General features: G+C 41.5%; 1 protein-coding gene across 11 annotated transcripts in view; it reads right to left on the bottom strand.

Moving 5' to 3' along the window:
• Positions 1–9,409, bottom strand: part of arid1b (AT-rich interaction domain 1B) — a 219,233-nt gene extending 209,824 nt beyond the window's left edge. For 6 of the 11 annotated variants that reach the window (XM_004914629.4, XM_004914634.4, XM_004914632.4 and 3 more), the window contains exon 1: positions 6,969–9,408. In XM_004914629.4, coding sequence (XP_004914686.1) covers positions 6,969–8,651 — 1,683 coding nt within the window. In that variant the 5' untranslated portion in view covers positions 8,652–9,408. Of the gene's footprint in view, positions 1–6,968 lie in introns of all 11 variants that reach the window. The other 5 variants (XM_004914631.4, XM_031902970.1, XM_004914633.4 and 2 more) reach the window with 3 other exon arrangements.
• Between the last annotated feature and the right edge of the window lie 5,529 nt (positions 9,410–14,938).

Raw genomic sequence — 14,938 nt, 5'->3', positions numbered from 1 at the left:
ATTTTGGTTCCAATAAGGATTAATTATATCTTATTTGGGATCAAGTACAAGGTGCTGTTGTTATTACAGAGAAAAGGGAAATTATTTTTTTTAAATGTGAATTATTTACTTAAAATGGAGTCTATGGGAGATGGCCTTCCCGTAATTCTAAACTTTCTGGATAACAGGTTTCCGGATAACAGGTCCCATACCTGTACGTACTTCTTAACAATTCTCAGATTTAATAATCTGATTTAATAATAATTTCGTATGACTACTGCAAATTCCTGGATAGAAATGATATTAACATATATTAATATCAACATCTAGGGGGAGGATTTATTAAAACACGAACGCTCCGAGCGTATTTTTGCCGTTTTTTTTGCACTTGCGCGAAAAATTCGGAAACGTTCTGCTGCTGTTTACAATCGTTCGGTATGAAAATTTAGTGACTTTCGGACTGCCAATACAATATTATCGTGACTAATATGATTTTTTCGTAAGCATTTTCTTCAGAAATTATTGTATCCAATCCAAATTTTTCCTATTCGGGATTCGAACTCGTGTTTTAATGAATCGGCCCCCTAAACTTGCATTTAAAATATATACTTTAGGAACAGATAACTATAAATACATGCATTGGTTATAAAAAAAAAAAAAATACACAAAGCTAAAGAAACACTTGAGAAAATAATCACACATTTAGAGGCCCATTTATCAACATTTTGATTTTAGTCGTTTTAGTTTTTTTTTAAACCACAAATAAACTAATTTCCTCTAAAACCACAAATGTCTAGTCATTAAAGATCCGAAAATAATAAGCATAAACGAATCAAAATGCTGAACGAAAACAAAAAAATGAAAAATCTTAAAAAAAAAAAATAAATAAATAAAAAATTTTATTTAGATAAATGTAGATGTAGATTTTTTTTTTTTTTTTTTAATCAGTCACAATACAGACAAAAAATAATTTATTTATTTCATTTGAAGGTATAAAATCCAGAGAAGACATGAAAGAAATTCCTTTTGGGAGAAATAAAAATATATCTGTCCTAAAGAAAAAAAAAACTATAAAAAAAACCTAACACAATGAAAATGATCTACATTGTTAAAAGAAGAAAAAAAAATGCTCTGCTACTTCCAAGTCATTGAATGTGTTACAGTAATGGTTTAATATCAGATTTCTCTCTTCTCTTTGTAGCCAGATGGGGAGCTGCTTCCTCCTGTAGCTTGCCTTCTTGTATTATCTGTATGCATTCCATTTGAATCCAATTTCCTTTTATTACCTCTGCCCAGGTCAGGGATGAATGGCTGTCAGATTCGCAGTGGAATAAAAAGAAAAAGGAAAAAAAAAAAAAAGCCTCTTCCTGAGGCAGCGAGTTTCAATTCAAACAGACACATGGCTAATCTGCATATGTGAAGGTCACGGCACTTCTGTAGAAGAGGTTAGCACTGGAAATGCTCCCGTTAAAAATAAGTAACTACAGCAACTGATAATAAAGGAAGCATTTAAACTTTTGATGGTTGAACAGGATATTACTGTACATTTATTCCTGAGGCATGTATTTATTTACGCATGTTGGCACAAGTTGTGTGAAAGTGTTTTATGAGCATGGCTTAAATGAACTGAAATGGCAAAGTTTTATATAAATGTTTTAACAGGAACAGAACGCACATCCCCTCCATACCTGTGAATTAGCTGGCTTTTGCTATATTGCTGCAGGAGTCACAACCAGCAGTGCAAAAACAAACATCTAGACAGCGTTCAAAAATAATTACATTTACAAATAACTAAAACATCAACATAATAGATTTTTACTTAGTATTAACCTTTGTTTAACATTATGCAGAATTTTTTTAAGGAGGTTATCCCATTTAACGTACAACGCATAGCTTTATTCTATTATTCATGTGGCATAGGGCTATTGTGCAGCTTCCTGTGCCACTAAGACTGTAACTATGGGGCCCTAATACATTTAGCTACAATATATGGTAGAATCACTCATTTCTAACAAAACAATAATGGGTATCCCAAAGCCAGGTTATGTTAAAAGCTAGTTTATTTTACGTTTTTCTTTCTTAAATCTCCCGAAAATAACTTGCCATAGCATAACATTAAGATTTTGCAAGTAAAACCTGTTACTCGCAGCAATCCAGCTTAATTGGACATTGCCTCCCTTCACATTTTCCCACAATTAAACCAGATTGTCACAAGTAATAGGTTTTACTTGCAGCAATCTTAAAGTTATCCTATGGCAAGTCATTTTTGGGAGATCTGTTGCCTGTGGTAAAGCATATATAACAAGGGTACTAAATCTTGCCCTGTGCCATCACATCACACATAAGGCATGTACAACTCATAACTTGTAACCCCCAGAGGTTCAGTTTACAAAGACAATCATTCAACCTGTATGCCAATATACATAATTACACAGCAAAATCACTGAGTTTTATGCTACAGGCAATCACAATAGTCACACGTTAGAAGAAAGCAATTCAAACATTTCCAAAACGGTTGCACTTTAATGGACTGTGTAGGTAGCTATATTTCAATATATACAAGGGCACAATGTGCTTGACTCTGCATAGATTTAAATAACCAAATACTTTGCTTGTACAGACAAGAGAGAATCCCTTGTAGGATAGGCCAGGAAACCACTAATAGTCAACCTTTTATATTTATACCACACACAGGGGCATACAGCTAGAAACACACATAGCCTGATTCACTCCATGAATTTTATTACAAACACAACCATCCTTCCTGGGAGGAAACAAGAGTGCCTGAAGAAAGCCCATGTAGACACCCTGTGTTCTAATACATCTTAACTTAACTTAAAAAAAGGGCAAGACATTTTTCACAGCATATACACTTGTATTTCTTCCCAACACACAGACATACCCAAAAGGAGCCCTACAATATAACCATACTATACCCTAAAACATAACTAATCAGATTACATAGGGTCTCATTTGCACTTTTGTTTAAGCTAGTTGTATGGCTTGCTGAATTTTTACCTTTAGATTCATGAGAGGTAGACATTCACCAATAAAATAATCTGATGTACAAAAAGTTAAAACCAAACATTGCTAAAGGCACCTACTGAAAACTGGATTCAATCACGTAACCTATAATTCCTAGATCCAACACAAGATCGTGTAGTGGTGTTCCCTTTATCAGTACTTCCATTCTGTGACCATTGTTTTTTCCAAAAATCCCAGGAATTTACAATAACCCTTAATAAGGCAGCTGTTTAATACTTCATATTTGTGAACCTATTGGTTTCTTAACCTCGAATTGAGATGACATAATTTAGCAAGTTCCCTCCCACAGCAAATTATTGATGGCAGAAACTGATTTAAAATAAAATCAACAGGTCATCTAAACAAATGTTTCACCAAATCTATATTAAGTCTGGGAAGTTTTATAACTCAGAATTAGTTCAATTATCCACCTCATTTTAGGATTACTGTTTTTTGTCATTATGTTGAAGAAGTTGGACGGAGATCCATCATAAGTATCATGGGGTCCCATTTCTGGGCCCTGGATCACAGGTTAGGAACACCACCTGCTGCTGTTCCTGGGTTGCAAAAGGGAAACTGAAGCGCCACCGTTTGATTCAGAAACACTTCCCCCATTACTAAATTAACTTTATGCCATAGGGAAAATTAGTTACAAATTCACAATATTAGTATTGTAAAACTGCTAATATCAGAAAAAATTTAAAATTGTATATGATGTAAACTGCAAAATTGCCTAGAAAAGCACTCTGAGCTATTTATTTGTTTGGGTGTGTATACTTTCTTTCAAACAATGTTCCTCTGTAATTGACATGAAATAAGCCAGCTTGAATTTAAGCCTATTTAATTTGTAGTAGTTTAAAGCATGGTGGTCCACAGAAAGATCTCATATAGAGCTTATCTGCATTACAAACAAAAAGCAAAGACAAAATCTGAATGTATGTTAAATCACAAAAAGTCCACTGACAGTGAAAGAAAACATCCCTGAGGATAAATGGTGGGCAACGAAAAACTTCTTTAATTCTGTAATAAATATTTTAATTATCTTGAAAAATAAAACATAATTAGATCAAGGTTTAGACACACACAACTAAAGCAAAAAGATCTCTGTAGTATGAAAAAGATTATACAATAGAACAATACCTGACAAAAGAAACAGTAAAAAGTATATTTGAGAACAGAGTCAAAATGGCTTCTAGTGCTTTACGAGGGCAAAATGTAAACAGGTATTCAACCAAATACCAAACAGTTTGGAGCATGAACATATAAATATTTCATCTTTGTAGAGGAGTTCAACTCTGCCACTTGAAGAAAAATTGGACACAATGTCCCCTATAGCACTGTATACACAACCAGTGCAGACTATATAAACACACAGTGATTAACTTCGGTCTCATTTAAGCTACCGGGTGTGACACCCATCTAAATGACATAGGCACTGGTTTTATACTTACTTATGGAACTAATTTACTAATGAATGATGGACACACAAATAAAAAAATGTGTGTACATATAAGGGACAGAGGACCTATTTTTATGTTTGTTAACCAGCTGGGAAAACCACAACTCAAACCAATATTTAAATGAAGCCTTTCTACCATAACAGGGGTAACTCTCCTCAAACACACAACCTGCGTCTGTGTGTATCCGCTAACACCACCACCACGGTTAAGATAACCTGATGAGTTATAACCTGATGTAAGTTACTGGGCTACATGGTTTTAAAAATAATTGCGTATGAATTATATGCATTAAAATCAGCTTTTCTAGCAGGATATTCTAGAAGCATCTCTGATTTTTTACATGTTCCAGTAACCATTCAGAAACATGAAACAGTGCTAGAGCAGCTCTTCTGTATATACCTAAAGTATAACCAGATACAAATGCTTTTTTTAAAAAAAAAAAACCCCTGCCTTGGGGGCAGTCCTTGCTTTATTAGTAGAACCACATCAGATAACCAGACCAGGAAAGGCGACCCCCTTGCAACCATGTAAACCACACAAAGAAATGCAAGTATCAAAAATTGTAACAATCGGCAGTGCAGTGTTGTGGGTATTTAAATGTTAACCCTTATTATAAAGTAGACAATCAAATCCATTAAGTTGACACTCCTGTAAATAAAAAATAGTTGGATTGTTTTGGAGGCAGAAAATTAATCAATTTTGAAGAAAGGACTTTTTAAAAATGGGGATTATTTAAAAACACTGCCTATTCAGAAAGTAACATAAAGAGGGAGATATATAATATACACACACTTCCATTTAAATGGCTGATCATTCTTGTCTGCATCTCTTTTTTCATTTACTTATATACCCCCATTATGGGTATTATGTGTTATAACAACACATAAAGAATAGAGGCAAATCTATACATACAGAGTAAACATAATCTACCAGTCCAAGATAAAGGTTTTTATGTTTATTTGTATGGAAACAAATACGGAATCTTAGTATGACAAATGGTAAAATTATCTACAAAAATAACCAAAAATGTCTAATGCTCCCGTGAAATAATCATTTTTCCTTGCTGTAACAATAAAAAGAATAAAATCCCGTATCCTACAGTTCCAACCTTAATACAAATAATATTAATTTAGAAAAAAGGTTTATTTGTTAAGGGCTGGAAGCATACAGAAAAAACTAGGCACAATTTAAATTTAGCCCCAAAATATAAAATAAAAAAGAGGATGTAGGTGGCTGTGGGTCAGTCCCAAATGGGCACTTCTATATAGGCATATGCCTAGCTCCCTTTCTTTGTCAAGCAATACAGTATCCCAAATAAAAGCAGCCAAGAAAGCAGAAACAATGTGGGAAGACTGCATTCGTCAGTGGCTGCTGCTGCTCGATTATTATTTGTGGTAAGGAATATTTGTGACTGTACTGCTCAGCACTTCTATTTACATCAGCAGTGCTAAATGCCCAATGGTGAGAGGGGAGCCAATCAGATGGCAGATTAGATGTCAACTCGGAGGCAGCTGTCTAGAGACTATTCCAGCCAGTTTACCTCCACAATTCAAATTCCAAACCTTGCAAAGGAGATCAAGTCACTCTTTAGATTCAGCCTGTTAGCAACGAACATACAGTGGAAAGATGCTGCTCGTTTGATATTGCAAACTAGCAATCCATTGAAAGCAAACAAATGCTATAGAATGATTATAGGGCCATACAAAACTGACTTGTTTATTAAATTACATTACAGGCAAAAGCTTTTTTTTGTACCTTAAAACAACAGCACCCAAACAGTCATGAAAAGAAAGCAGCCATTCCCCTTTTCTTGTACTCAATACGGCAATAAATACAATTGTCTCCATTTCCCATAGTTCTCAGCTACAGCACACACGCATATATATATATTTTATATTAAATCAGCACAAGCCTTGAGAAAAGATGGAATGCAGTGCTTTATATTAAGGCTTTAATCAGGATAAAGAACAATGAAGAACGCCATTAAATGCATAGCACATCTGAACTGATGAATATGTATGATTATAATTAACATACTTTAAAACAATACACATTTTTTTGTATCTCGACAAGGCTTGATACATGAAAGTAATAATAGCAAGCAGCCACATAGCATTGTTCGAGATTTTCATTTCATTTAACGTTTGCCACAGTAAATGAAAAAAAAACAGCCACCTAAAGGGGATGAATTTGCCCTGTCTGGAAAAATAAGGAGGCATCTGCACATATATTTGCCCCATGGGCACAATAAGGCATCACATGGGAGAGTTGGAGAGAGAATTGTGCCCTTTATGTCTCAGAATTTGTTTTTATAAAACCAGGAGACATGCATATCCTCCCCTAAGCAGCACCCAAATGGCTGCAACCCTTTATAAGGAAATAAAAAGTACATGGGACATGCAGCACCATTACTGGGGACTTGTATGAGGCTAATGGCACACAGAAAGCTGTGTACCCTACACAGGGCTAATGCTAAGGGAAAGAGACTTAGGACACTTATCTTACCTGGGGTCTGTTGCTGTTCTGGCCAGTGCTGCCAGGACTCATAGCCGGGTGATTTCTTTGTTGTGCTCCCCAAGCAGAATTCGCTGCTCCATACTGGGAGCCCATGTCCTTGCCCATTCCCATAGGCTGCTGGCTCCCCTGGCTACTTCCACTCTGCTGCTGGGGGCCACTGGAGCTTCCGAAATCGGGGTAACTGCCCCCATAGCTCCTCATCATGGGGCTGGGTGAGGTCAGAAGCTGATTGAGAGTAGGGGTAGCCCCTGAAGGGTGCGGGGTCTGTCCTTGGTACCGCTGGAAGCCCCCTGCATTGGAGGCACTGGGTGCTTTGCCATGGCTGGTACCCCCTCCCCCCATCAAAATGCTGCTGCTGGAGGTACCACTGCTGCTTTGCCTGGGGGAGCCGAGTACCCCATAGCCAGCCGCTGTACTGCCATACGCTCCTATGCCCCCTCCTGCCGCGGCGGCCCTACTGTACGATCCCTGGTAGTGCTCATAGTGACTGCCGCTGCCGAACCCTTCGTGGGAGTTCTGAATGGGCTCCATACTGCTGTTGGGGGCCGCTGTTCCAGAGTGCATCATCCCCATTCCAGGGCTTTGTTGTCTGCCATGTTGATCAAAGCAAGGCCCTGCTCTGCTTGTACTTGCACTGCCATAATAATTATTAAAGTCGGACACTGAGGAAGAAGACGAGGATGAGGAAGAAGAAGATGATGATCCCCCGCTGCCACCAATATTATTATTAGTAGTATTATTGCTGCTGTTCCCTTGCCCTCCCCCCAGCACTGTATGCTCGTACCGGCCGCTCACAGGCTCCCCAACTCTCATTTTCCCCTGCTGTAGATCGTCCTCGTCTGCCTTCGTAGCCCTCCTAGGCTGGGAGTCCCCCTGATTGCCCAAAGCCACATCCTTCCCTGCTGCAGCAGCGCTGTTGGAGCCCTCTTCCCCTACACCACCATGTTGTTGTTGCTGCTGCTGTTGCTGATTTTCCATGTCTGACGCCTCGCTGCTGCTGCCTCCTCCAGGACTGCTCTTATTTGGGCTTGGTTGCTGGATGGTCCCTGATAGCTGCTGAGGCTGCAGTTGATTTAGTTGCTGGGGTGGATGTGGATGGTTAGGGTGGTAGGGAGGGTGCTGTTGCAGATGCTGGGGTGCATGGTGGGATGGGTGCTGCTGGGGGTGGTGGGCATGGTGATGAGGAGGGTGAAGTGGGTGAGTAATGGGTGCAAGATAATCCCCACCACTTGCAGAACTACCACTACCTTTAAGCTTGTGATTTGGGACCCCACCACCCATATCCACAACATGATAATGGGGCGACACTGCAGAATTCCTGCCCTCCTTATGTCCAGCGTCTGAACTGCTATTATTGTTGTTGGTGTTATTAGCATTGGCAGAGGATAGTGAGGTTCCAGTGGCCAAGTTTACTTCATGATGATGGTGATGATGATGATGGAGATGGTGGTGGTGCAGAAGACTGTGGTGGTGGAGGTGATCCCCATTATTGTTGTTGTTGTTCGTGCTGCTATTGGCTGCTGCTCCATCTCCCAGTCCAGGTACTGACCCGGATCCCCCGCTGTTTAAGTCCTGATTGAGCCCAGGAAGACCCTGGCTTTTCCCCTTATTGTTCGTATTGGTGGCTGGAGGGGCTGCTGCAGCTGAAACCACTTGCGCGGCCATGATCATTGCAACATTTCAGTCCTAGGAGCAGCAACACCAGACCCCCCCAACAATCCAGGAAAAAAACAACAAAAAGAAAAAAAAAATCAGAAAATAATACAAATCTTAAAACCAAAACGGGGAAAATAGCAGCAAATCCGAGTGGGGGAAATTCCCTTAAATGCCACGCAATAGTAGAGTCCTAGTCATACAACTGTGAATCATTTCTTGTTAGAATGGATGCAGCAAGGTTAGCAGCCACGGAAAAAAGCCACACAAAATAGAAAGAAAAATCCCAGCAGCAGCTTTATGCTTTCTCCTCAGGCTCCAGCTATTCTCCTGGCGTGGTGGTGCATAAGCAGAAAGTTTAAAAGGAAACTTTTCTCATTGTGTATGTGTGCGTCTCTGTTTTCCTGTGTAACCCGGATATAAGTGTATACACGTCTGGCTGTGTCTATCTGGCCCAGCATGGCTTGTGAGGGAGAGAGGCTGGAGCTACCATTATCCACTTCTTTCTGATCACTCCAGTGCACATGGAAAATCCGGAGCGGACTCGCTCATTCTGCTGCCGGGGAGCCAGAGCTTGAGAATCACAGCCGAGCGCTCTGTTGGGCTGTTCTATAAACAACAAGGTGACTCCTAGCAAGCACAACTTGGGTATTTCGCCTGGGTATATGGTGCCCAGTGCTACTTTGGGCACAGCTGGGCAATGGGCATGTGATTTGGAAGAGCTTTCAGCTCGCTTGCCTCCTTCCAGCCCACCCCCCTCGCTTCTCTCAGCAAGAAACAACAGAGAGGAGTGGTTGCAGTGTGCCTGGAGAGAAGGGCTGTGGGAGGGAAAGCTTTGCCGGTTCCTGCGACTCTCAGGGCTTCGGCTCTTGGCAGTGTAGGGGACCTATAAGGGGCTTAGGGTACACGAAGCACCAGGAAGCAGGGGGCTAGCGATTTTGTGTAGTTTATAAACCGGCGCTAATGGGAACAACATTTAACCATACAGTCACAGGAAGTTAGCTTTGCTTTATTTCAGCTGTAGGCATGGGCAGGCTGTACAACAACAAAATATTGCTTGAACAATCTGTTTCTGTCACGCCTGTAAGTTTTGGGGCTACTGAGTAACTAGGAACGGTGACATCATTGGTGCCCTCCATGGTCTCTCTGTGTGGATTGTGGCAACCAAAATGCTCCTGTTCTTCTGTTTCTTAAATGTGAAAAGTTATGTGGCTAGTCTGGGATTAAAAAGGGCACTGCAAATAATATACAAATAGTTAAAGCTTAGAAAAAAGAAACATATTTAGCCCACTTGTGCGGATTCTAGTGGCACTACCTGCTGATTTCTCTTGTTTGGCGCTACAGGAGTCCTGAGCCCCCGCTTACTATGGGGGTTTACAGGGATTTCTCCCATTAAAGGCGTGCCTCCACCCAGGGATGATCTTGTGGAACTTCAACCCACACCCTGGGAACTTGATAGGTTACTGTACCCCTCAATGGGACCCACTTACTCCTGGCTGATATACCCCTAACCTGGGGTAATTCCTTACCAGCTTGGTAGTGGTCCTCTGGATATAAAGGATATTCAACACAGTAGTATATCTGAAACAGATGCGGTGGTTTATTTAGAGCAGAAACCTCTCCAGGAGTGGCATATACAATTCACACACAGCAAGGCAATACACCTCACTTCTCATTGAGACCCTTTTCCTGTTTGGTAACTTACGGTACTCTCGCCACGTGCTCCCCTCTAGGTGGTCTCCCCGGTACTCTTACCAGGAGACACTCCCTCTCACGCTAGGCAGCCTCACCACAGGGACCCACACCGGTACTCTCGCCTAAGCACCCTCAGATTCGGACTCCTGGACTAGAGGTGACCTTGACCACCTACCTAGCCACTTGTGGCCCTGCACTCCCATACCTCCCAACATTTGAAAAATGAAAAGAGGGACAAAAAGATTTGGCGCGCGCAGTGCGGCAAATTTTTTTGACCACACCCACTTTTGTGGCCACACCCCGATTACCACACCCCATTTAAAAAAAAAAATACTCCTTTTATATAGATAGGGATCAGACGCAAATGTGCTTTACCCTCATACTGAACGACCTAAGGAAAACAATATAGCAACTCCTACATTAAAATACAAATATAGAGAGAAGGCAGTCAGTTATAAGTGAGTTATAACTATGTACCAGTTTTGACCCCCCCATACACAGTGCCCCCATACACAGTAGCCCCCCATATACAGTAGCCTCCCATACACAGTAGCCCCCCACACACAGTAGCCCCCCATACACAGTACCCCCTATACACAGTACCACCCATACACAGTAGCCACCTATACACAGTACCCCCCATACACAGTAGCCCCCTATACACATTACCCCCATAGGGCTCCGCCTTCGTCTTCTCTCTTTATGCAGCTCCTTGTGCGGTGGTGACAGGCCCTTTTATAAGGTTGCGCACGTTCCCAGGGGCGCAAAATTATAAAAGGGCCTGTCGCACTGTATAAGAAGCCGCATAAGGAGAGAAGTCGGAACGTCTGGCTCCAGCCAGTGCATCCCGCTGTGCTGGATAGTTCCATGAATGTCCCGCAGGGATGCGCCATAAAAATCGGGACTGTCCTGAGAAAAGCAGGACAGTTGGGGGGTATGCACTCCAGCCGATTTAATGCTGGGGGTCTTAACCCCACTACCACTCCTGGAGGGGCAATAACCGCCCACTCTAAACTCGGTGTTACTACATGTCACTCCTGGAGCGACCTATTGCATAGAAACTATCTATAACTGGACCTGGGGAGCTTCCCTCTACCCAGAGGCTATCCCAAGCCTATGATATCTGCCAGCACATGGCTGCATCCCTTTATATAACCTGCACACCACCCTGTGGCTGCAGCCCGAACTACAGGGATATACTCCCTGTTAACTATTTAGAACCCAGTCATCCCAGTGTCCCAATAACTTGCACCACTCTGTGGCCTGTCCTAGGGGTGTCTGTCCTAAGGGCCCATTTTTGGTAAACCCCTACACATATTTTAGGCATATTATATTATGAAGTTTATCAGAATAAAGTAGGGTTTCTCAAAGAACAAGAAGGTCAACTGCTTATTGACCAATGTATAGGGCCCACCATGAGGTCTGCCCTACCGATATATGGCTGAAAATTGTCAAGATACGACTCAGGTTTGAAAATCCTATGGGACAAGGCACACTGATATTTTCCTTGTCTAAACGGTCACTGTAGGCTCCACTGTATGATTTGGTTGGACCTAGGTCCAGTAATAAGATCAGCCCAATTTTGACAAACGTGTATAGTCAAATAAGGCCCAGTTCAACTCGTTTCCAGTGTCCTGACTCTGGAACACTAATTCAGTCTGTGCAGGCATTGGCCTAAGCATGGCTGTTGCTCTGGGAGTATGCACTCAGGGCAGCTACCCACAGTGCTCAGTGGCATCTTTGAAGTAGCAGTATTGTTTCACCCATTTGGAGGTTCTCTTTAAGGGTGCATTATGAGGAGGATAATAAACCTTTTGGTCAGTGCTTTCCCATACAGGTAGTACTTGCTAAGCTGCCCATTGTAGGGCCTAGGTGTTCTGGTACCCAAAGCAAACCTGTTAAACATTCCTCCCAGTCCAAGAAGAATTAATGTGTATATAAAAATGGTAAAATTAAATGCTTTCAGAACCACCAGTCCACAAAGAAAATATATGAAGCTGAGGAAGCCTTTTTAACAAATCTTCTCCTAATCTCTCTTAAAGGAAAACGAAAGGTTAAAACTAAATAAGCTTTTCAGAAAGGTCTATGTTAATAACAGCCATAAGCACTCACAGAAAAGCTGCAAAGTCCTCTATCAAAAGAAACACAGGATTTCTTGCCTTTTTTTTGTAAACATGTTCTTTGGTATCAGACTTTCTCTTTCAGAAATATCCTTCCTCTCCTCTCTCCCTTCTCCTGCCCCCCTTCCCATAAGTATTTGCCCCACTCCCATTAGAATGTGTGATCTGAGCTACCAATGCAGGAAGCTATGAAGGCCAAGCTAAAATGGCAGCTGTTGTCTTAATCAAACAGAGGGAGGGAGCTTCTAGGGCTCTTTGCTCAGGTATGGTAAAGCTTTCTGCAGAATAAATTTAGTGTTCTAGGTGGCACTAATGTAACTTTCCTTCTCTTTTAAACATAGCCTTCACATTTGTCAGTCAGCTCAAAAACAGGTACTCACATGCATGAGTCCAACAGGCAAATGTATAAAAAAACTCCTGCATTGGTGTTAATAGCTTCTTTACGGATGGCAGCTGCTTTCAATTTACTTGAATGGAAAGTTCTCTTTGTATAGCAAACTGTTGTGCCATTAGGTGGGCATTACATGGGAATGGGAATACATTAAACCTAGACTGTACATAAATAGTAAGTTGGGTTGAAAAAAGACATACGTCCATCATGTTCAACCATAATGCCTATGTATAACCTGCCTAACTACTAGTTGATCCAGAGGAAGGCAAAAAACCTCATCTGAAGCCTCTCTAATTTGCTGCAGAGGGGGAAACATTCCTTCCTGACTCCAAGATGGCTATAAGACCAGTCCCTGCCTCAACTTTTACTAAGAGCTATCTCCCATAACCCTGTATTCCCTCAATTTCTAAAAAGCCATCCAGCCCCTTCTTAAAGCTATATAATGTATCAGCCAGTACGACTGATTCGGGGAGGGAATTCCACAACTTCACAGCTCTCACAGTAAAAAAAAATCCTTTCCGAATGTTTAAATGGAACCTCCCTTCTTCTAAACGGAGTGGGTACCCTTGTGTCCGTTGGAAGGACCTACTGGTAAATAAAACATTAGAGAGGTTATTGTATGATCCCCTTATATATTTATACATAGTTATCATGTCACTTCTTAGGGCTCTGGCACATGGGGAGATTAGTCGCCCATGACAAATCTCCTGTGTCTCGGGTGACTAATCTCCCCGGATTGCCATCCCACTGGCTAAAATGTAAATCGCCGGTGGGATGGCATACACGGCGGCGTGATTTCACTGAAATCACGCAAGTTTCCTCTCGAGGCAACTTGCGCGATTTCATTACATGGGAATACATTAAACCTAGACTGGACATAAATAGTAAGTTAGGTTGAAAAAAGACGTACGTCCATCATGTTCAACCATAATGCCTATGTATAACCTGCCTAACTTCTAGTTGATCCAGAGGAAGGCAAAAAACCCCATCTGAAGCCTCTTTAATTTGCTGCAGAGGGGGAAACATTCCTTCCTGACTCCAAGATGGCTATCAGACCAGTCCCTGCATCAACTTGTACTAAGAGCTATCTCCCATAACCCTGTATTCCCTCAATTTCACTGAAATCGCGCAAGTTTCCTCTCGAGGCGATTTACATTTTCGCCGGTGGGATGGCAATCCGGGGAGATTAGTCGCCCGAGACACAGGAGATTTGACGCGGGTGACTAATCTCCCCGTGTGCCAGAGCCCTTAAGCACCTCTTCTCCAGTGTAAACAGACCTAACTTAGCCAGTCTTTCTTCATAACTGAGACTTTCCATACCCTTTACCAGCTTAATTGCCCTTCTCTGAACCCTCTCTTATTCAATAATGTCCCATTGGAGCACTGGAGACCAGATTGCCAGTTGGTCAAGATCCTGCTGCAAGGATGCCACATCCTGGATAGAATTAACTGGTCTGCAGAGTTTTTTGTCATCTGCAAACACTGAAACATTGCTTATAAAACCTCCCCTAAGTCATTTAAGTTAAACAAAAGTGGACCCAGTATGGAATCCTGAGGGACCCCACTGAGAACCTTACTCCAAGTAGAGAATGTACCATTAACAACCACCCTCTGTACCCGAACCTGTTCCCAGTTTTTTATCCATGTGCAAACGCTTTAGCAAAATCCAAATAGATCGCATCAACTGCATCCCCACTGTCCTGCTCCTTACTTACCCAAAGTTCAACCAAGTTTCAGCAACGCCAATAACATCATAGAACTTGTGTCTGGGAAACTTTGCACTGGACTAAATTTATGATGCAGACCACAGCACTGCTTCGTGCGAGGCAGTCCTGTAATTAACATCTGCCTGTTGAAAAACACACAAACTAGAGGAAATGACTCCAACGACCACCAATACATATGCACTGCCAATGTTACATACAGCAAAACCCTGCACCTGTACTTAGTTTGGTGATCTCAAAAAGGTGCAAATTTCAATAAAATCGCATATTTGCAAGAGCAGAGAGGAGGAAAGCAGAATGAAGAATCATAGGAAAAGAAGATCTGACTAGCACATAGAACTGTAGCAGAAGGGGAATGGAGAGGTGGGTGCAATA

Source organism: Xenopus tropicalis, chromosome 5 (genome assembly GCF_000004195.4).
Source record: "Xenopus tropicalis strain Nigerian chromosome 5, UCB_Xtro_10.0, whole genome shotgun sequence".
NCBI classification, from domain to species: Eukaryota; Metazoa; Chordata; class Amphibia; order Anura; family Pipidae; genus Xenopus; species Xenopus tropicalis.
The sequence above is the reverse complement of the archived record's forward strand: the minus strand, read 5'-3'. Positions and strand labels throughout refer to the sequence as shown.